The 20,511-nt window shown below is 35.1% G+C and overlaps 3 protein-coding genes across 4 annotated transcripts in view; 2 read left to right on the forward strand and 1 right to left on the reverse strand.

The window, feature by feature from the left end:
• Positions 1 to 382: 382 nt before the first annotated feature.
• On the forward strand, positions 383 to 13,268 carry LOAG_16473. 2 transcript variants are annotated; one of them, XM_020449124.1, is made up of 25 exons: positions 383 to 547; positions 678 to 748; positions 1,622 to 1,723; positions 4,770 to 4,879; positions 5,064 to 5,232; positions 5,496 to 5,630; positions 5,856 to 6,029; positions 6,114 to 6,267; positions 6,506 to 6,723; positions 6,947 to 7,057; positions 7,332 to 7,517; positions 7,790 to 7,880; positions 7,998 to 8,143; positions 8,266 to 8,431; positions 8,649 to 8,763; positions 8,946 to 9,144; positions 9,317 to 9,409; positions 9,489 to 9,617; positions 9,841 to 9,945; positions 10,164 to 10,254; positions 10,368 to 10,555; positions 10,693 to 10,899; positions 11,006 to 11,089; positions 11,346 to 11,446; positions 11,681 to 13,268. In XM_020449124.1, exons 3-25 carry the CDS (start codon positions 1,640 to 1,642, stop codon positions 11,814 to 11,816), a joined length of 3,192 nt encoding a protein of 1,063 aa, XP_020307377.1. In that variant the 5' UTR covers positions 383 to 547; positions 678 to 748; positions 1,622 to 1,639; the 3' UTR covers positions 11,817 to 13,268. The 2 variants fall into 2 exon arrangements, with proteins under 2 accessions (XP_020307377.1, XP_020307378.1); XM_020449125.1 differs by lacking the exons at positions 383 to 547; positions 678 to 748; positions 1,622 to 1,723 and adding an exon at positions 1,950 to 2,033.
• An 844-nt stretch (positions 13,269 to 14,112) lies between these two features.
• LOAG_03780 (aminopeptidase in chromosome V) lies at positions 14,113 to 17,372 on the forward strand (the record flags this gene model as incomplete). The annotated part of the gene is made up of 11 exons (XM_003139313.1): positions 14,113 to 14,138; positions 14,372 to 14,516; positions 14,702 to 14,856; positions 15,086 to 15,230; positions 15,367 to 15,528; positions 15,705 to 15,843; positions 15,902 to 16,038; positions 16,169 to 16,330; positions 16,425 to 16,613; positions 16,865 to 17,025; positions 17,252 to 17,372. The coding sequence occupies 11 exons, from the start codon at positions 14,113 to 14,115 to the stop codon at positions 17,370 to 17,372; spliced, it is 1,542 nt and encodes a 513-aa protein (XP_003139361.1).
• A 417-nt stretch (positions 17,373 to 17,789) lies between these two features.
• Positions 17,790 to 20,511, reverse strand: part of LOAG_16474 (hypothetical protein) — a 5,247-nt gene continuing 2,525 nt past the window's right edge. Inside the window, exons 3-5 of the mRNA XM_020449126.1 lie at positions 19,763 to 19,921; positions 18,005 to 18,130; positions 17,790 to 17,918 (exon numbers count right to left, since the gene is read on the reverse strand). Coding sequence (XP_020307379.1) covers positions 17,832 to 17,918; positions 18,005 to 18,130; positions 19,763 to 19,921 — 372 coding nt within the window. The 3' untranslated portion in view covers positions 17,790 to 17,831. The remainder of the gene's footprint in view (positions 17,919 to 18,004; positions 18,131 to 19,762; positions 19,922 to 20,511) is intronic.

Raw genomic sequence — 20,511 nt, forward strand, 5'->3', positions numbered from 1 at the left:
TGCTTTTTGTATAACTCATCATTGCTTACCAATTCATCGTGTTATATATATACATATATATATTTTACCCCTTTTTGATGTTAACTAATAATATTGTGAAGAACAATTTCCATCAGGAATAAATCTATATCGCTGAGAAACGAATTCACCAGGTTAGCTTTCCCTACAGACATAACCATTACAGGACAAAAACAAGTTCAAGTGGAAGAGTGAAGGGAAAGGACATATCCCGTGTGGAAAGCAAACTGGTGTGTAGCGTGAGTGACAGCGAGAAATGTGAAAGAAACTTATTAATCTTAACATTAATAGTTCTAAAACTTTAGGAATAAGTCTAACGTAGCTGCAGCAATTTTGAGCTGCAGTAATTCGATGAAGGTATGCAACGACTACTCCGATGGTGGTAAGGGAATAAGAGTGATGCGATCAGTTATGCGGTGCGTGCGGGGTTAAGGGATGAGAGTATGGCAATATCCTGCTGAATTCTCCTTGTCATTGGTCTCTTGTCTCAATAAGGTTTACGTGGGAGAATGATGCGGGTACTGTGCAGGTCTGTAGCACTGAATTCTCTCAAATTACGTTTAGGAATTTCATTCTGTCAGATATGCATAATTGGGAAATAGGTACTGAAGCAGAGCTTAATATAAATAATCTATAGCCGTCCATCCACGCATTTCCAGAATTGTCCGTTGCTGTGCTCGGGAAACTTGTCGCGAGCAGGAAGAGTGCGAACAAATAACGATTGGTTCAGGTTGGTTTCATCTTCTTTTGGTAACTGAGCTGCTATACATTTGGTCGGAGAAACTTCTAGATTATTCTGTTGTCGATGGCTTGACTACTTTTTAGTGGTGGGTCAATTGATTCTTTTGCTTGACTTGATTTTACAAAAGGATGGAATCGGTTATTCTGCGCGAAATCAGACTCAGCATATTACCTGTCCTTGCATAGATGACAGAGTTTAATCACAGAAGCTGAAGAAGAATGAGTTTCCGAAAGATTTCGAACAAAGTAGGAGGATGCCCAATGTATTGGTTAGGTGGACTTGGAGGGTTCGAATTCAAAAAATCTGTTTCATATGCATAACTGGATGTTGGTTATGGTGGTCCGACTACGGTCCCCCCCTTCTCCCCTCCCCCCATTCTATTTCGAGAAGTCAGTGCACTGCATTATCATGCAGCTGCATTACTCTATATTTTACTAAGTGAGTAGTACTGATGAAACATGTTGAATTTTATTATTCCCGATGAGTTTTGGAAGTTATATCATTCAGTGTGCATATGTTGTGTATGTCTATGTATATTACTGTTAAACAGATAAGTTTGTAAGGATTCCACGAATAAGACATCGTCTGTCTATCTCGTCCATTTCTCCTTTTCATAGCTTCAAGCGAAGTATGTGAAGTCTTCCAAAGCAGTTTCGACTTACTGTTTTCAAGATGTGCAGATTTCGTCTCTGACGATCGCGACCTCCAGATCTTCCTCACGCCTGAAGCACATTCAGACACTCTGTGCCTAGAAATCAATTCATGGAACAATTTAATGAATTTTCATGGCATAGTAGTTGACGTACCATGTGCTGCACGTTCTGGAGCAGTAAATCCAGTATATAACCTCCTTTATTTCAGTGTATCTGTCAGGACTTGATGTTTTCGGGTGATCCCGCAAGCGAAAACAGGAAGGAAGCCATTTTGCCTGAACCAGCCCAGAAGCGGCCGAGAATTCAGGAGGTAAGCTTATCAAGTTACATCTGACTTCTGCAACATGCAAGGAATGATTTTTTAGTTGTTAACTTTATATTTTTTTAAATAACCCTTTAATATAGTACTTGACTTTTTATTAGACAGCATATATTGAGGTTTTATATCTGAATATTGAATTTTTCGGGAATTCCCTGGTAGTTTTTTTTCTATTACATTTTTTGCAAAAGTGGAAGTTTTCCTTCCCAAATTTAGAGTCGATCTTCCGTGTCACTGTGTGCATTGTTGGATGTATGCAGACTATAAGCTGACCAATACCAATTCGAAAAACATTGCTGCTGTAAGTCATCTTGATGCCTGAACTGATGGTTGAAACCAAAGAAAACGAATGCGAAGGTGTTATATTAAATGATTTACATAAACCAGGTTTTCTGTGAATTCAAAGAATGTCGAGCATAAAATATCTCTGATAGAGCATAATCAAGAATGCACTGTGCAAGTTTAAGATTGCTCACAAATAACCGTAGGACAAAAGCACATTGCCTTTGGTTTCAACCATCTCTTTCATCAATAAAATATAGCAGCTTCGCATTTCTTATATCTTTAAAATATGGCAAAAAAGTGTTTCACGAACTGAAACTTTTGCCCGAATGATCTTGAAAAAAATCTGGAAATTTTGCTGACATTCAGCCATCAGGTTGGGCTAGACGACTTCGTACGATGTGCGTTTTTCCTCTGTGTCACGTTCCGTTTTTTTACGGTCAGTACGAGAAACCGGATGATATATATTCTTTTTTCAGAACTTCATGTTCTGTATTTCTTAAAAAGGTTTCAAATTAAGTTTTCAGTTTTTTCTGCTTTTCTTTTTGTTCTGTTTTCTTTTCTTTTTTTCTTGAGATATCAATTTAGTGAACAAAATTTATTGTGATTATTTCTTCATAAGCTTAGGATAAGTCTGCGTCTCCTTTAAAGTTAATTCATACCTAATGTAGTGAGTGTGAGAGAGCTGATTGTTATATTTCGACGGAAGTGCACAAGAATATATGCTTCGCTTTTCTGTCATCATTATTAGCATCCTGAAAAATGGAAAAAGGGCATAGATCAATGTTTCCTTTTTCAAAAATAATCCGTTCTGAAATGGTACTGGTTTTCAGAGTTATATAGGATAAGGCAAAACAAGCTAAAAAGTAGTAGTTAGATTGAGGAGTAAAAGTTGGTGAATTTAGTATCAATAAACAGTATGGGACGGCATCCATCTCATTACGTAAGAATATATCGGAAATATGGAACCTTTATTTTTTGGATAAGAAATGCTAGTTATAACAGAGATTATTTACTCCGTATGAAAAGTATTTAAAATAACGAGTGGGATGACACTTTACAAGTTTATAAATAGAAGGATGTCAAGTTAATATTTGGTCGAGGGATAGGGATGAGTGTAAAGGGATAACAAATTAACTGAAGTAATGTGTATATCAGTAATCCTCGCTGACACATACTCTAAGGGTCCTCGTATTTCTTTTGTCGTCCACAGTAGTGCGTCATAATGCCACGACTACTTCTAGATTTTAGATGCTGCTGAATGAAACAGGAGCCAGTTGTTTGACTTTTTTATTTAGTCCACTTCATGTTTCATATTGAACTGCATCTTTTGGGTCTTTTCGACGTGCTGAATTTCTTAAAAACTTAGCTTCTGGTCTCTCTCTAAATACGTTATATGGTGTAGTTTTAATAACATTCTACGCTGTAATAAGTATTGGGATGATGTTTTTCGAAATCATGTTTTACAAATTATTTAATGTTGTTGGCTCAACAGTGTGCAGAATCATCCCTTGTAAATATTTTTCTACTCAAGTCATGTTAATTTATCGTTGGAAGGCTTCAGTTCGAGTAAGCGCTGATTTGAAAGAAATCGTAATTTGAAATTAGCGTTAAGATTTACTATAGTTAGTGTATTTTCATTTGCACATCTCATTGCCTCATATTTTCTGCTTAATAGTTTCTTTCAAAACTGATGTCGGCAATTATGACGGCTTATCTGTTTTGGAACATTGAAATTAATATTTTTACAACAAGAAAATGGAATTCACGATCTCAAGAAAGTTTTCATAAATTAGTCGCTGGGAAGGGCGTCCCCTAATTATCGTCACTACCACCAGTGAACATTGTATGTTTCGTACATTGTACTGATGGTGTGTATGTACTGACGTGCCTTATGCACTGCTAAAATTGATTGCCGATATCAACTGTACAACTATAAAATACCTCTCAAAACGAAGTGATGCGTATAGTTCGTAAATATCATACCTTTTTTATGATAAAATGATAAGACGACTCATGCATTCTTTTAAATTTTGCTTAATATTTGTTTAAGGCATTTCTAATCACCTGCAACTGTTTTGTTTGGGTAAAATTCAACCTATCTTTGTATACTGTCTGCTGCACTAGCTTCCTAAAACTTGCCAAGAAGGCTGGAAATATAAGTTTAATATTTATGCAAATGGTGTTATATTGTCGGGCGATACATTTAATAAGACTCGCTCATCTTAAAAATTCTGTTATGGAAAGTTCATAACAGCAGATGCATGATCAAACTTTAATTTCGTAATTTTTTGTTAATACCTGATGTGCGCCATCTTTACATAGCGTGAGTCACACCGTCCGTATTTCAATTTCAAAAGTGTCTCAATGTTTCGATCGTAGAGGATTGGATACAAATTATTCATTTAGTCTTCATGCATCTTATATCTAGATCCCCTTTCCTTCCAGCTGCTTCTTTTATCTGTGAACTGGCAAGTTCTTATGTGGATAATTTGATGAAAGAACGATTCTTAATTTCTGCTCAAGAGAAGGATTAGAAAACACTTCTTTTTTTTAATCTAAACCCTTTTTAGTGGCTTGATATAGCCGTTTTTGCTGCTTTTGTCATTTGAACTAACTTTGAATTCTTTTCAAATTGTATTTTTCTACTTTAGTGATATATACTATCACCATCAACATTAGGTTTTTTTTGCACATTTTCGTTTTCTCTTTTTATTTTTTTCAAATGAGGTGCTTTAAAAACACCATTCTTCAGCGCCAAATCGATTCACCAATCGAATTCGCAAAAATGGGTGTAAACGGTGAAAATGGTATGGCAGATAATGATGATGTTATCCTGGATAAAAATCTTTACTCGCGGCAAATGTATGTTACGTTGCTTGTGCAAAGATCTCGACAAAATATAAATCTTTTGATTGAGTTTTTATATCTTATTATTTTTCCAGCATCTGTGGGTCTTACGTTGTGTGACAAAATAATCAAGTGATAAAACACAACAGATTAAATAATGAATGTATGTTCTGTTGGATTTTAGAAATTCCATTTTCAGTTATGCTCTGGGTGAATCGGCAATGATGCACTTGAGAAAAGCATCTGTGTTGATATCAGGCATTGGTTCAGTTGGTGTAGAAGTCGCTAAAAATTTGATTCTTGGTGGTATTCGTCAAGTAACAATCCATGACACACGTGATACGAAATGGCTAGATTTGAGCGCGCAGGTTGGTCTCAACTATCATGATTCCTACTCTTAGATAATACAGACAGCATCATTGGTGTGATCTGAGAGCAGGAATCAAGGTATTTGAGGACAATTTAGCCAGAAGTTATTGTTTTATTCTAAAAAATTAAGAGAATCAGAAAAATAGATGGTTTGTGTAATAGTGAGAAGGTAAATAATTTATGTTGTATAAATTTTTGATGTAATGATTATATATAAATGTTTGTCCTGTCATACCACTGATTGCTAGAAGAATTATTTTAGTATTACCTGAAGGAATCGGATATTGGAAGAAATCGAGCGGAAGCAAGTTTTGAACGCTTGGCCGAACTGAATGACAGTGTCACTTGTCATCTATCAATGGAGCCACTAAGTGAAAATTTCATAAAACAGTTTGACGTACGTCATGTTTCTCTTTTTTGAAACAACGAGCATCAATGCTATATTTAAATGTTATTCTTCTTGGTTTGAGATACAAATTTGTAAGAATTTTTTCAAGTTATTTGTTAATCAGTAAGGTTAAAGCTTCTATTTGCCAGACCTTTCAAGCTGTTTTCTATTTTTTTAGAAAAATTTTCTGTTATTTCTTGAATTTTCATCTATTTACTTTACATTTTTCTTCAGTTAACAGTGCTCACTGATGCACCGCTCTCCACACAGCTGATGGTGAACGATTGGACTCGCAAATACAATCGTCGTTTCATAACTACTGACTCTCGGGGACTGTTCGGTTTTATATTCGTCGACGTGGGTGCAGAATTCAAAGTAAATGACTTAAATGGAGAACGATGTAAGGAAGTAAGTTTGGCACTTCATTTCGAGTTTTTAGAGGATTTTTGAGATATGTTTATCCAAAGACTGCTATAAATTTGTCTGTTTTAGTTACTGATTGAGCATGTAGATGCGGAGACAGGTGATGTAACAACGTTAGATAATGTGATGCATGGTCTTGAGGATGGCGATTACGTCACGTTTTCGGAAGTCAAAGGGATGACTGAGTTAAATGGTATTGAACCACTCAAAATCACAGTTAAAAGTTAGTTTTTGTTTAAAAGTCGTGTTAAAATTGTGCATATCTGGACTAAGCTGTATTTTGCTGATCACAGATAAATTCCACTCTGGAAATCTTGTACAAGGCGGCGAAAAATTAAGCCAACAAAGAACTGGGAGTTGGTATGAAATTGTCTATCCTCTCTTTAAATCATAACAAATTTTTATTTGGTGGGATTATATTAATTTTTATAAATGTTGTCAATGACTAAATGAAACTTTAGAGCCAAATGTGTTCAATATCGGTAAGGTCGCTGCTGAGTTTTCCCCTTATGTGGAGGGTGGACGTTTTATACAAATTAAAGTGCCTTCTACAGTTTTGCACAAATCGCTGAAGGAATCACTTAATGAACCGGATATATTAATGTGGGATTTCGCAAAATTCGAAAATCCCTCCCAGCTCCATGCCTTATGGCAAGCATTGCATTCCTTTGAAGATAAGGTATTGTTAGTTTTTATTGATATTTGTTTCCTAAGTTGTGAAATAAAGCTTATGTTTTATTACAAGCAACAATGACCACTGAAACTGATTAGTACGGAAGATCTGTTAACGATAAATTTTCTTATTAAAAATGCTGAGTACGAACTCTCATTCTTAGCTTTCGTTTTAAAATGAGTTTAAGAAAGATTTCCATTTCTTAACAAGCTTTATAACTAAAATTTAGCATAAACGAAGCCCTGCACCACGGAGCGATGAGGATGTTGAACTTCTCAAGATTGAAGTACCATCTGGTGTCGAATTAAACGAAAATTTGCTAAGGATCTTTACTTATCAGGTTGTTTCCATATTATTTGTGCCGAATGATAAGTTTTCTAGTCATTTACCATACCGTTGTTTCAGATTTTTGGAAATGTTTCCAAAAGAATTTCAAATCCGCAGAATAAGTTCTAGATTTCCTGTATAAATTTATAGAGCGTTACGCTTGTAAGTAGTTGCTTCAATGTTTTTTGTTTTGCCGTGCTAATATATAGAGGATGGATGCATTTCGTTTACAAACTCACAGAGCACATAACAGCTGGACAAGGGAAATAGAATTGAGGATTTTTAAGGCTTGTGGTAATCTTGCACCAATTGCATCGATTGTTGGTGGCATCGCTGCGCAGGAAGCAATGAAAGCTGTTATGCATCATATGACCCCGCTGAAACAGTTTCTTTACATTGACTGCATAGAAGCGTTGCCAGGCGATTGGTCACCTTTTGATAATAACAAGCTGACGACTAATGATTGCGAAATGGTAATCTTTCAACTTTCCGTAAGTATAATGGGTTTCAACAGATTTTAGTGTAGGTTTCGGATTTGAGACTCATGAGAAGTTTCAAAGTTAAAAAGAGTTTCATCTAGTTTTATGTGAATAAGGTGCTAGGGATGGTTTGAAAAAAATGATATCTTTAGAATTGTTTGGATATTCATCGAAAGCAGCAGAATTGCATTTCATGTGATCCTTTCTTCTAAATTACAGGTAGTAACGATCATCAAATACGCTTCTTAACATCTACTTATTTGCAGAAAAACTGTCAGTATGACGGTCAAATTGCTGTATTTGGACGAGCTTATCAGGAAGCGCTTCTGAAACAGAAATATTTCATTGTTGGCGCAGGTGTGGATTGCTGCTGAGTTTTTTTTTTTTTTTGGAACTAGATCGTCGACAACTCTTGCTTTATATCTTTTGTCTATTTGTGAACTGAACATAAGCCTTTGTTTCCGTCCACTGCAGGTGCTATTGGATGTGAATTATTGAAGAATTTAGCCATGATGGGTGTAGCATGTGGACCTGATGGTAAACTGAAAATAACAGACATGGATCAGATTGAAATCAGTAATCTTAATCGACAGTTTTTGTTTAGGCGAAGTGATCTTGGCGTAAGTTTTCTTGAATGTATAGTGCTTACCCAGGTTAAGTGTTTACGTCCAGTTATTCGAATTTGAGAGTGAAAAAATCTTTGTCCAGTTTTTCTTGGATTAAAAATAAAACTTTTTTTTAGAGTAAAAAGTCTGAGGTAGCTGTTAAAGCAGTAAAGAAATTCAATCCTAATATTAAAATTGACGCACTTTCGGAGCGTGTTGGTGCCGATACGGAGAGCATCTTCACTGATGATTTTTTCAACGATCTCAACGGTGTACTGAATGCACTCGACAATGTTGATTCACGTTTGTTATACTTTACTTCTCTACACAATTGTTTCATGATATAACATAATGGCTACAGCATGGTGCAGGGACGATCTCACACTGCTGCATTTATCTATTTCATTTGTCATGTGCAATTTTTTTCTAAATGTCTTTTTTTCTTTCCATATATTGCTTTCACCTTGCTATACTCGCTTTGGATTTCGTCAGCTTCGGAAAACTTCTTCCTTTATTTTAGGTCGATATATGGATCGTCGCTGTATTTACTATCGTTTGCCGCTCCTTGATTCTGGAACGATGGGTACGAAGGGTAACACGCAAGTGATTTATCCTCATCTTACTGAATCTTACAGGTAATGTCTTTACGGAATCACTTTTTCAACTAATTCCACCAATTTTTTTTGGTATGTCAAGAATCATATTAAGATGCAGATTGACTTGCACTTTAACCAGGACAATGAAATATTTTTAGTACAGTTCTGGTCCCAGATTTTTGCGCAAAACATTTGTCACATGAATTTATTTCACTTTCTAGTTCATCGGTTGATCCGCCGGAAAAAGACATTCCAATTTGTACACTGAAGAATTTCCCGAATGAAATTCAACATACCATACAATGGGCACGAGATTTATTTGAAGGCCTTTTCACAACTCCAGCAGAAACAGCAAATCAATTTATATCTGATGAACGCGGCTTCTTGCAGCGGGTTGATCAAATGAACACAACTCAGCGAGTTAGCTATATTTATATATTTCGTTCAATTGTGAAGTTTTCGATGTTTTGATGGCGATACCTGTCCAAAGTTTATAAGGAACTGAACAAGAGATTGCTAAAAATTGTTGATAACTTTTCCCAAGGTTTGGTTTATGAGTCTCTGTCATACTGCTTAAGACTACTAATTTCAGCTACATATATTATCCAAAGTAGAAGAAGCTTTGATCCGCGAAAGACCACATAGTCCAGAAGACTGCGTGAAGTGGGCCCGGATGAAGTTCCAGGTTTGCGGATTCTGTGATCTTTAAATTAATTGAGCTACAAAACGACCACTTTTTTAAAGCTCTTATGAGTTTTTTGTAGGAATACTTCTACAATATGATTGCACAATTATTGCATACGTTTCCGTCTGATCAAGTGACCGAACAGGGGATTAAATTTTGGTCAGGTAGTAAACGTTGTCCACATGTTCTAGATTTCAATCCAGATGAGGTAAAAATTCATTATGTTATATGTTAGAGTAATAAAATCAATTGAAATTTTTGGCACCAGACGAATTATGACTTAGATATGCCTGCTGTCATATTTATTATGAAATCTAGCTTATGAAAAATTTAACTTATTACAGCATCCTTTTTATTGTTCGATACCGTTAAATAATCGTACACTATTGTAATTTTTTTAAAGGTAATTATCTTGTAGTTTCGTATTCTAGCCAGAACATTTCAATTTTGTTTGGGCTGCATCGATCCTTCGAGCGCAACAATATGGTATTGCACCAATAATTGACAAGAGAAAATTTTTGGCTGTCTTAAATGAAGTAAGTTCGGAATGATGTGAAAACTTACAAGTTTGTTTACTATTGTGCTAGAAGATTTAATGGAAGGTAAATGTGATTTTCTCTTCACTGAAAAATGAGAACATTCAACAAATGATTCCTCACTTTCCTGTATTGCTTTTTAACTCTTAGCTTTCACTAGTAGCTTTCATATATTTTAGATGACGTTACGTTTCCATCAGGTTATATTGTGTTTTCAGATCCATCCGCCACCTTTTATGCCAAAGTCTGATATAAAGATAGCTGTTACTGAAGCTGAAGCGAAACAAGAAGAAAAGGCAATCGCTGATGGTAAACGTGATTTTCTCTTCACTGAACAAATGAGGACTTTTAAGGGACGAGTCCTCACCTTCTGTATTACTTTTTAACTTTTAACTTTCACTAGTAACTTTCATATATTTTAGATGACGTCGATGAAAAATTGCAATCGGTCATGATGAATTTGGCTAAACTGAGCAAAAAAACAACGAAGTCATTGATTCCGATTGACTTTGAAAAAGATGATGATACTAATCATCACATGGAATTTATCACTGCAGCTTCAAATTTACGCGCTGATAATTACCAAATCACACCAGCAGATGTTATGAAAGTAAGGGCTTTTAGACGTGAACTGTTTTTTACCTTGTACTCTAAGGAAGATAAAATTGCCGGCAAGAGTTTCGCTAATGCGATCTGTGTTTTCTTTTACAATGGAAGGTCTTTAAACTGAAACTAAAATTAATTCAGACGAAACAGATTGCTGGTCGCATAATCCCGGCTATAGCGACGACAACAGCCGCTGTAGCTGGATTAGTCTGCGTTGAGCTGTATAAAATGATTGGTGATGGACATAGATTACCAAATGTCCCGTTGGAACTTTTCAAGAACGGTTTTTTGAATTTAGCCCTACCATTTTTCGGATTTTCGGAGCCAATCGCAGCGCCAAAGAAGAAGGTTGGATTCAAGGTTTTGGATTTGTTTTTCTATATTTATGCTTCAAATATGAAGTTAGATTTTTTCCCGGTTCTTACTGATATATATATATTTTTGCCCGTTACAGTGTGCGGATGGATATTTTACGCTGTGGGACCGATTCGAAGTACAAGGACCGAAAAAAATGAAGGAATTAATTCAGTGGATCAAAGTAAGTCGCATCTTCATCCATTTTAATTTTTCTCCCAAAATATCCGATCTCATACCCAAAGAAAACTTGATTCTGAGGACGAAACATTTGAAACTTTCTTCTGTCATTTTGTTTTAGATAATTGTTATGGATTATGCTTGCTGAAATCCGAGACTGCAAATTCGTGGAAATTTTTTCTTCTAACAGCCAGTAAATTCTCAAATACCAATGTAAAAATGGTATTGCTATTTGTTGTGTTTGTACCCGTAATTTATAGGAGGAAACCGGACTGGATGTTACGATGATGTCATGTGGAGTGTCACTTATCTATAGCTTTTTCTTAAGCAGTGATAAAAGAATGGAGCGCTTGGAGCAAGAGTGAGTTTCTTCGGCATTTTTATGAGGGAAATTGTTCACTGTATGGGTTGGAAATAAATCTAGCTTTATCACAAAGTTGTTATAAGGTATAAGTATTGATTGCACTGGCTATTTTATTTTTATTATGTTCGGGAACAAAACGGAACGATGAAGGATAAGAGAGAAACAGCTTTTTCTATAGCTTTTTCTTAAACAGTGATAAAAGAATGAAGGGTACTAACTTTTAATTTTTAGCATGAAAGAGGTCGTGGAGGAAGTGACAAGAAAAAAGATTCCAGATCATGTGCAATCAATTGTTCTTGAAGTAATAGCCAATAATAAGGATGATGAGGATGTAGAGATTCCGTATATCAAATTCAATCTTGGATAAAAATATGCTGTTGTTAGATTTTTGTCGAATTATGCGAGATAATCGTGTATCAAGGTTATCTTCCGAGTTAATTTGATGCAGCAGGATCGAGCTAGAATACTTTTTGCGGGTTTCAAAACATGCTTTCTTCACTGAGCTCGATGGTATGAATAACTTAAAATTTTGTGATTTGAACTGATATACCTGTCATCGTAATAGTTTTGTCTTTGTGTGACCTCATTTGAAATGCAGTGGTTTTGAGAATTCTCTTCGAAGATAGGCGAAAGGAGATCCTTTATGTTTAATACTCGCGTAGGCTGTCAGTGAATGCTTTAAAAAGTTTGATGAAAGTGTTGCTGGTTTTATCTTTTTTGCAAATTGTTTCGAAGTTATTGGTCATTACGTGACACAGTTTTTCATTTTCCTCAGATCTTTCATCTGTAACATTTTACGCAACTTTTATGTAAGGGTTTCTCAATATTATCGGTGTTTTGATAAATTTTGTTTCACTCTTCTGAAGTAGTACTTCTTAAATTTTCCTCAGATAAAGAGGAATTGAGCTTTTATTGATTAAATTTATAAATTTCACTTTTTTTTTCTTAAAGAGATACCTAAGCCGTCTTCTCTCTGCTGAAATGATAGATTGATCAATGGTCTTTTTTTCATTGTAATTCTGACTTGAACGGATTTTTTTTATTTTTTATCGCTTCTTTCATGAAATAAGATGATTTCATGCTTTATCCAGTCATCTCGCTTTTCAGTTTTCGAAATGTTTTGTTGTTTCATTTCGAACTCCAAGCAAACATTTTCGAATTCGAATCACGTATCTTCCATTTTTCATGTATGATACCGTCTTCTTCGCAAAGTGAACTCCATTTTAAGCATACACACACGTGGGTGGTTGTATGGTTTTGTTAAACTCCATTTCACTTTACTTTCTCCTTAGTGCTTATTCCGTTGTTTAATTACCTTTTCTATGGTATTCATGAAAAATTGCAACAATGAATGCCGCATTACATTGTCGTAAGCACAGATATATGTCCTTTCAATTGCAAGTTCGTTATTTCTAAAAATTTTTGCTTTATATAATCAGTAAAGATTTAGTTCTGCATCAAATGTTGCGTGCTGGTGAATGTTGTAGTTGGAAGTCTGTCTTGTAAAAGTTTTTTATTTTGTAGGCACAGTCGGATATTTTTGGTAAAGGTTTGTTGGTAGATGGGGGAAATATTCTTTATACATGTTATAAGAGAATTGTTAGGGAATATCAGAGTTGATCATCACCAGTTGTTGAACTGATACAAGTCGAGTATTGTTGCGCAGATGAGTAGATATATGACTGTTGAATGAATAGTTGAATCCCTGAGATTCTCTCAGTTTATATAGTGGGAGTATATTTACAATATTTAGCCACTGGCCTTTGTGCAGCTAGAGCTTCTTTACAATCCATTAATTACGGATACGATTAGACTGGGGATTCTTTACAGTATACTGACATTCATCTGTCTCAGATATCTGAATGTCACAGATAAGGTTAGGTCAGAGTATGAGAGTGTGATTAATGATTGTCACATTAGACTATTTTTTGAGTGTAACAAATCATTCATCTAACAAATATTAAAGTATAACAATCCTTATGAATTTACTTAATTATTCTGAGGTATTGCTATAATGCAAAGATATTTTGATTATCTGGACATATTTTTATAGTATAAAAAAAAAGTATGTCGGTTTACCAGACAGTCTCTCCTTCATTTCGATAAGCTGATCGACAAATTTTTGAATGCTGTTTACATTATGGCATTAGCTACAAATTTGGTACTGGATGGAGAGTGTGTAAAAGTAAAGTGGTGGAGTAGATATTCTCGTTGTGAATAGGAACTGCTTTTTGCCGATACCAGCGAGTGTTGGTGAATTTCTGTAGGAGAGAGTGGAAGGGAAATTTGTTGGCAGTAGTTGGAGATGATTACGGAGTGTGAATTGATGATGAAGTGTACAGAATGACAGGAGCTAACTGTGATGAAATATGACCCGACACTGATTTCGCAGCCAGTCTAGACAAGTTTCCAGTACTTGTGCCTGGTCTTTCCATCGTACTTTGCACTCAGTCTGTTTACTCATTCATTGCCATATGCAATGCAAAACAATTATCCCCAGTGAACTGCCCGACAGCCCATCCATCAAATCTTTCTCTCCATACGCAGTCATATTTGGTCTAGTCTTAGTTCCGCCCAATAATCATATTATGAGTGACGATAATCAACCCATCAGTTCCCTCATCACACTCCTTTCCATTACTGTCGCTGCTTTATAACTGAAAATGTCATCATCTCCATCTATCGAAAGGTTCACTTTTTTTTTTTTTTTTTTTTTTTTTTATCTAATACTTTGACCCTATTTACTTGAAAATTCACAGGAAATTTCCCGTGCTCGTCCTTTGGAAAATATATCTTGGGATTCGTGAAATTTGCAATTCAGATTAATGACATCATCTTAGCTTCAAAATTTATTAACTTCTATGAGAATTAATCATATGGAATAAATGGATTAATGATATTAAATCTTTCCCTAAATTTCAGTTACTTATCAACACAAATATCCGCTGCTAAATCAATAACCGATAATGCTTATGACGGAATTGTCTACGTAGCTCATTCCCTTTCGGAAAGCGGAAAATATGAAGTTCTGAAACCATTGTTACCAAGCATTACTGCCTACTCTGAGGTTATCATAGAACATTATTTTTTTAATATCGTTTTATTAAATTTTGATCAATTTTAGAATTATTTTCATGTACTTCCTCTATTTCAGTCTTATTTTTTATAATTGTAGCTGAAATATAGCATTTTTGAAATATGTTAGGACGTGATTTTCGAAACATGCGATTTTCGATGTGATTTTCCTTTCAGATTCATAAAGATATCGAAAATGCTACAACACTTATTTTGGTTGATGGGAATTTCCTTCCATCAAGAAAGCTGATTTTTGCAGGAACAGGACCAGTTAATCGAGATCACGATGATGTGCGCCGTTTCGGCATAGCTGCTCGAAATGGTATGAAATTGTAAGTAAACGGATTTCACCATCTTTTATCTAATTGGGAAAGGAATAAATTTTGTTATTCTAGGTTTAGGTAGAAGTAAAAGGCAGTCCGAAATGATAGGCAAATTTAATGCAAAAAGTTCAAAATCTAGATATATTTGAATAGAAACCTTTTTGCACAATTCCTTTCTTCCTTTTGTATTACAATGATATTAAAAAATTTATATATCATACAATAATTGCTGTTGCAGAGCTTTGAAAACTGGTATGAAAGCACCGTTGATTTTAACTTTACCACATAAAAAATATCCACAAGCAGAATTGGTATCAGCTCTTGGCGCAATGCATGAACTTTATGTACCACTGAATGTGCGAGAAGAAGAAAAAAAGACCAAAGTTGATGTTATCGGTTTCTATGCGCTCGACTATGACCAGGAGTTGAGTTTTGGATTTTTAAAATATTTGTGAAGGAAAGTGTGGGATTGTAATTATTATTTTGATCAGAGAAAACGAAGCAAGAACAAGTTTTCAGGCGTTGGTGGAATTAGTGAAAGCACTTGACGCGGCATTTACAGTTTGTCGAGACATAGGTGATTCGGATCCTCAGCGGATGTCACCACCTTACGTTGCAGAGTATATCATTAATGCATTTAATGGAACAAACATCAGCACTCGCGTGATTTCTGATATCAGCGTAAGTTTGAAATGATTGTGATACTGTAGAAATTTTGTTTAAAACTGAGTTAAGTTAAGCGTTAAATTTTGAGATAGTTTGATTGAACTGCGTCTCTTATTAAATAGGCCAGTACGCATGTTTGCATATTTTACTTTTTCATGTTCGTTTTTGGAATTAAAGATCCAATTTTTCAGGAAATTGAGCGCGAATTTCCTCTCATGGCAGCTGTAAATCGTGCGGCAAATAATGTTAAAGGCCATCAGGCTCGTTTGATATGGCTTGAGTATAATCCAGAAAATCCTTGTAACGAGACGATCATGCTCGTCGGCAAAGGTTAACTTTGAGACTTGCATGTAAACAAGTGATTGATGGGTCAATTGTGATTTTTAAGGTGTTACAATAGATATTGGTGGCGCGGATTTGAAAACAGATGGAAATATGTATGGAATGTGTCGCGATAAATATGGTGCTGCAGTTGTTGCTGGTATTTTCAAAGCTTTGGAAATTTTGAAGCCAAAACATGTTAAGGTTCACTCTTGCATATTCATCCAGTAATTTCGAGTTGAGGTAAATGATGAAAAGGCATGTTGAGATATTTAGCTATATCCTGATGTTTTTGTAGGCTGATGTCAACACTTGAGAAGAATTTAATTTACAGTTCTGTGGCTACATGTGCATGGTCCGAAACAGTATTGGCTCGAACTCTTATACGTGCGATGAAATCATTCGTTCACGTAGTGGTAAACGTATTGCAATATGCAACACTGACGCAGAAGGTCGCATCACGATGCTTGACCCTCTGACGAAGATGCTTGAACTAGTAAGATATTAAATCATAATATAGCTGAGTTATTTAAGCAATCACACTGTTATGTATATTTGTTCTGTTCAGTTCCTTTTCTTACCATTCTTAGGCCAAACTGGAGAAGAAACCACGATTATTCACATTGGCTACGTTAACGGGTCATTGCATACTCAGCTACGGCTACATGGCCGCAGCAATGGATAATGGTCCAGCACATGCAAATCACACCGCTGAAACAATTCGTAGCCGGGGTGATATATTTGGACAGCCTGTTGAAGTATCACGGTTACATTGGGAGGTGAAGATTTTTAGAATTTAAAAGATAAAGCTGTCTAATTAATACCATCTTATTATTCTAGCAAGAAGTGGAATGAAGAGTTTTCACTTAAGGTTTTGGAGCGAAATACCGACCTTTCATTTAGTTCTGGATTTTTCTAAAGCTTTCAGAGTACGAAAATTTTCCCTTCTCTCAGTTCAGCGTTCCACTAACGGTAGTGAATGCTGACAAATTAAGGTACCAAGAGAGGCATAGGAGACTTCTGCTTTCAGGACTTTGATTTTCATGAGGCTGAAAGTGAAGCAGCAGACATACGACAATCAAATACACTACCATCCGTGAGGACACTGCGTGGTCATCAAGGACCAGCTGCATTTCTTTTAAAAGGTTCAAGATTGGATGAGCATGGTTGCGACTCAAAAACCCCTATTGCGTAATATTTTCTTTCTTTTAAAAATCTTAATATTAAATCATCATTTATACTTCCCTTATATGTTTTACTTTTAGAGGAAAGCTAAAAAAATAACACCAGAAACATTAAGGAAAGCTAGAAACATTAATGATTGCACTGTTACAAAAAAGACAGCAGTGAAATCATTAATGAAATACTCTAATACTTCAGAGCTTATACGATACAACATATAATTGTACGTTTCTAGGTACACACATATTGACATGGGTGCTTGTATGGGTTCGCATCCTAAAGTGAGCTATCCCAATCCACTGTTGGCGCTAGCTGCAACGTTAGTTTTTGCAAATTCTTCCTTCAGATTACTTTGAAGGAATATAATTCATCGTTTCAATGTTAAAGTAGGAAGGAGTAACTCCTCCTACTTTTGTATTTTCCTTGGACGAACATTAGAATTTAAAAAAGTAAAAAAAACTGTGAACTGAAGAATATAAAAGTGCGAAATACCTTCTGTTATCATCTGTTTAATCAGGTCTTAATCAATATAAATATAAATAAATGAAAAGCTAGAAAAATCGCTTTTTAGAAAATTAATTTTCAGGTACATCTTTCCTCATACCAGTTTTTCATTCAAGATGTGATGACATGTCAGAGCTATCAGTGCCTCCTATTTCCTTGTTGTCTAACTTTTCGTATCTTCCGTTTTGAAATAAAATTAAACAGTATTATATAAAAATAAAGGAAAAAATCGCGAGATGAGCTATTGCAATAGACAATTCAAATGCATAGGAATATTCATCTCACCTCTAGTACCCATCTTCCACTGTGCTTTAGCGGCTTTCAAAAATGACGAGATTTCCATAAAATGCCCAAGACAGCATCATTATGCAAACAACTGATTGGATTAGGAAGCAGATCTGAAAATTCAAGAGGCTAAATTTATCCCAGTCTTTTTATAAACAGTTGATTATTAATACAGTAAGTAATCCAGGGATAAACCTACAGCCGTTCCGACCATCAACCGATAACTTTCATAACGGCTCCAGTCATTTCGCTCCAATAAGAATGACACTGCGACAATTAGCGAACAAATTGCAAGTACTGTCAAGATTGTGTTCACAATTATCTCCTGGAAAATGGGAAAGATGAACTGGATTGTTTTACCTCTTGGAACTCAGTCAATAACATGTTTCTCCCAACATGTAATTTAAATAATTTATCTTGGGCAATGTTAGACACTTAAGATGGAAAGTTTAATGAGGTCGTAAGCTTTTACAACCATTTATTTAAAATTTGAATGTTTTACGAGTTTTGATAAGAAAAATGGATGAATGAATGTCAAGAAGTAGGCTTGAAGACGGCTTCAACTGATGACTTTCCATTATTTTTCCTTTTGTTTGGTCGGAAAAGTGCCGAAAAAGACAACTCTTATTTCAATAATTCAAAGAGTCTTTAGTACCCCGTCACTATCATCATTTTTTTTACAAAAGTATTTTTCTGAGTCTTTTGTGCAAGTTGGAATCTAGGACATGAAATTCTCTTCAAAAGAAGAACTGACTTAGCCTCTCAAGGAAATGATCGTAAAAATTAGTTCTGCTTGCAAGCAGAACTAATTTTTACGATCAATTTTAATGTATAATTTGTTAACTTGCAGGAACTTAGTTTTTTTTTTAACAAATTAAACGAATGTTAGGATTATCCACTTTTAAACTGTAGGTATTGTGGAATAGTGAACTTTGATAAAAAGGGTACGGAAAAAACTGCACAGCAAATGAAGGAGAAGATGAGATTGCCCTTGACTAATGATAAGATGGAATTAAAGAGGATTCTTTTCAAAGCAGTGCGATCACTTGAGTGTGATCTATAAAGATAACAGAGGGAGTCCTGCAAAATAGAAACATGAAGCAGAAGAGTAAGTCTTAAAAGTGTGTCTTCAGAAAATTTTCGTTCAATATCTTACGTTTTTGGGATTATTTTTCCAAACTTTTTCGGGGAAAAAGTTTTTCCGAAACACCATTAGTAGGATTTAGAACCATTTTCTTGAACTCTTCTTTGGAACTATTTTTTCGAACTTCCGATGCTGATCAAATTAGGTCCTCTCCCAGAAGAATGCTTATTTCTCAACATTTTCCCCATCTGCCACTATGTTTAACAAGCGCTGGCACTTCCACAGCTTCCATATGGTACATCATCTTTGCTCAGCTTCATCAATAATGAAAATGCTTCGCTTAATAATGTCTTCAGTTGTAATAGTTAGCGTTAGTCCATAAAAATGATAGTGGCACTTTTTTTTTCATTTCGATTTCCTGATCTAACATAAAACAAAAGTGATAAGGAGTATATAAGTACACCTTATTTGCTTCTTATCACATTTGTCAGTTATTATTCTAACAAAATGCATTATTTGTCGCTGCAGATGGAAGCAGCTTAAATTATTTCACATTTGATGCATAAAAACAGTCATTGTTATTAACATCGCTATCAACTATCAGCTGCGATGATAACGACAGCGATTTAGGTAGTATCGTTGAAAATGATAATGATGTGATAGGAATATTTGTAGTCATAAAAATAAGATAATAATCAAATGATGACAAAAGCATGTTACGGAACATGGCATTCTTACGACAGCACACTTCCTCACTTCTTCGACCCCACTTTGATTTCCACATATACGTGGTATTTCCTTCATTCCCACCTCTTATTTACTTTTTGCTTCTCTTGCTCTTCTTATCTGTATGAAATATCACAGCAAACTTACGACAGTTCTGATGAAGAATATTTGTTGTAGAACGGAACCAATACTCCATCCAAGTAACAGTCCACAGGTAAGTGCGATAATAATGTAAGTTGTACAATAGCTCGCACGAACACCTTTATCTTGTAAGTAAACAAGTAATACTACAACCAGTGCGATGACCTAAACAAAAATGTCTCTGACTTCATTATAGTAACACTGATACTTCATATACTATTTAAAAAATGTAGAGCAAATCTAGAGCAACTTTCTTCAGTACGGCTATTTTTGCAAGAATAGAAGTAAGAAATGGGAGAACAATAAGTACAGCCTCAAAGAATTCCAAGTTCTGGTAGACTGACTGTCTACTTTCGTAAATTGAAATAGTAAGATTAAATAATGCTTAATATTAATCTCAAATTATCCACGGCCAATTTTAGTATTACGTCATTTGCACTGCTTGTTGTGAAAGTTTGATTGTCTGAGTTGAATAGTTTCAGCAACAATATATTTGATATTTATTTGTGTAGGAGAGTAACCAAAGAACTTCTTTATTGACAGGATAATATGCAGATCTCTTTAAACAATAATATCGACCAAGACAATAGACTTTAAATCTGGTAATATAATGGACAGTTGGATTAAGAGAAGAGATGCCAGGAATATTTCTTGTTAATAACGTTGATGTAGCGTCCAATCCAAAAAAGGGGGATCCTTTTTTCTTTTTGGATAGGCTTATATATGTTAAGAAGTGAGAGGCGGTGATATTAAAA

Source organism: Loa loa, assembly GCF_000183805.2.
Source record: "Loa loa unplaced genomic scaffold supercont3.5, whole genome shotgun sequence".
Classification (NCBI taxonomy): domain Eukaryota; kingdom Metazoa; phylum Nematoda; class Chromadorea; order Rhabditida; family Onchocercidae; genus Loa; species Loa loa.

Bases quoted from the DNA above. Each gene is read 5' to 3' on its own strand.
- LOAG_16473 (XM_020449124.1), top strand. From the start codon at position 1,640: ATGTTTTCGGGTGATCCCGCAAGCGAAAACAGGAAGGAAGCCATTTTG. The intron at 8,764-8,945 runs GTAATGTCTTTA...TTCACTTTCTAG, and splicing joins CATCTTACTGAATCTTACAG to TTCATCGGTTGATCCGCCGG. The intron at 9,145-9,316 runs GTTAGCTATATT...TACTAATTTCAG, and splicing joins AAATGAACACAACTCAGCGA to CTACATATATTATCCAAAGT.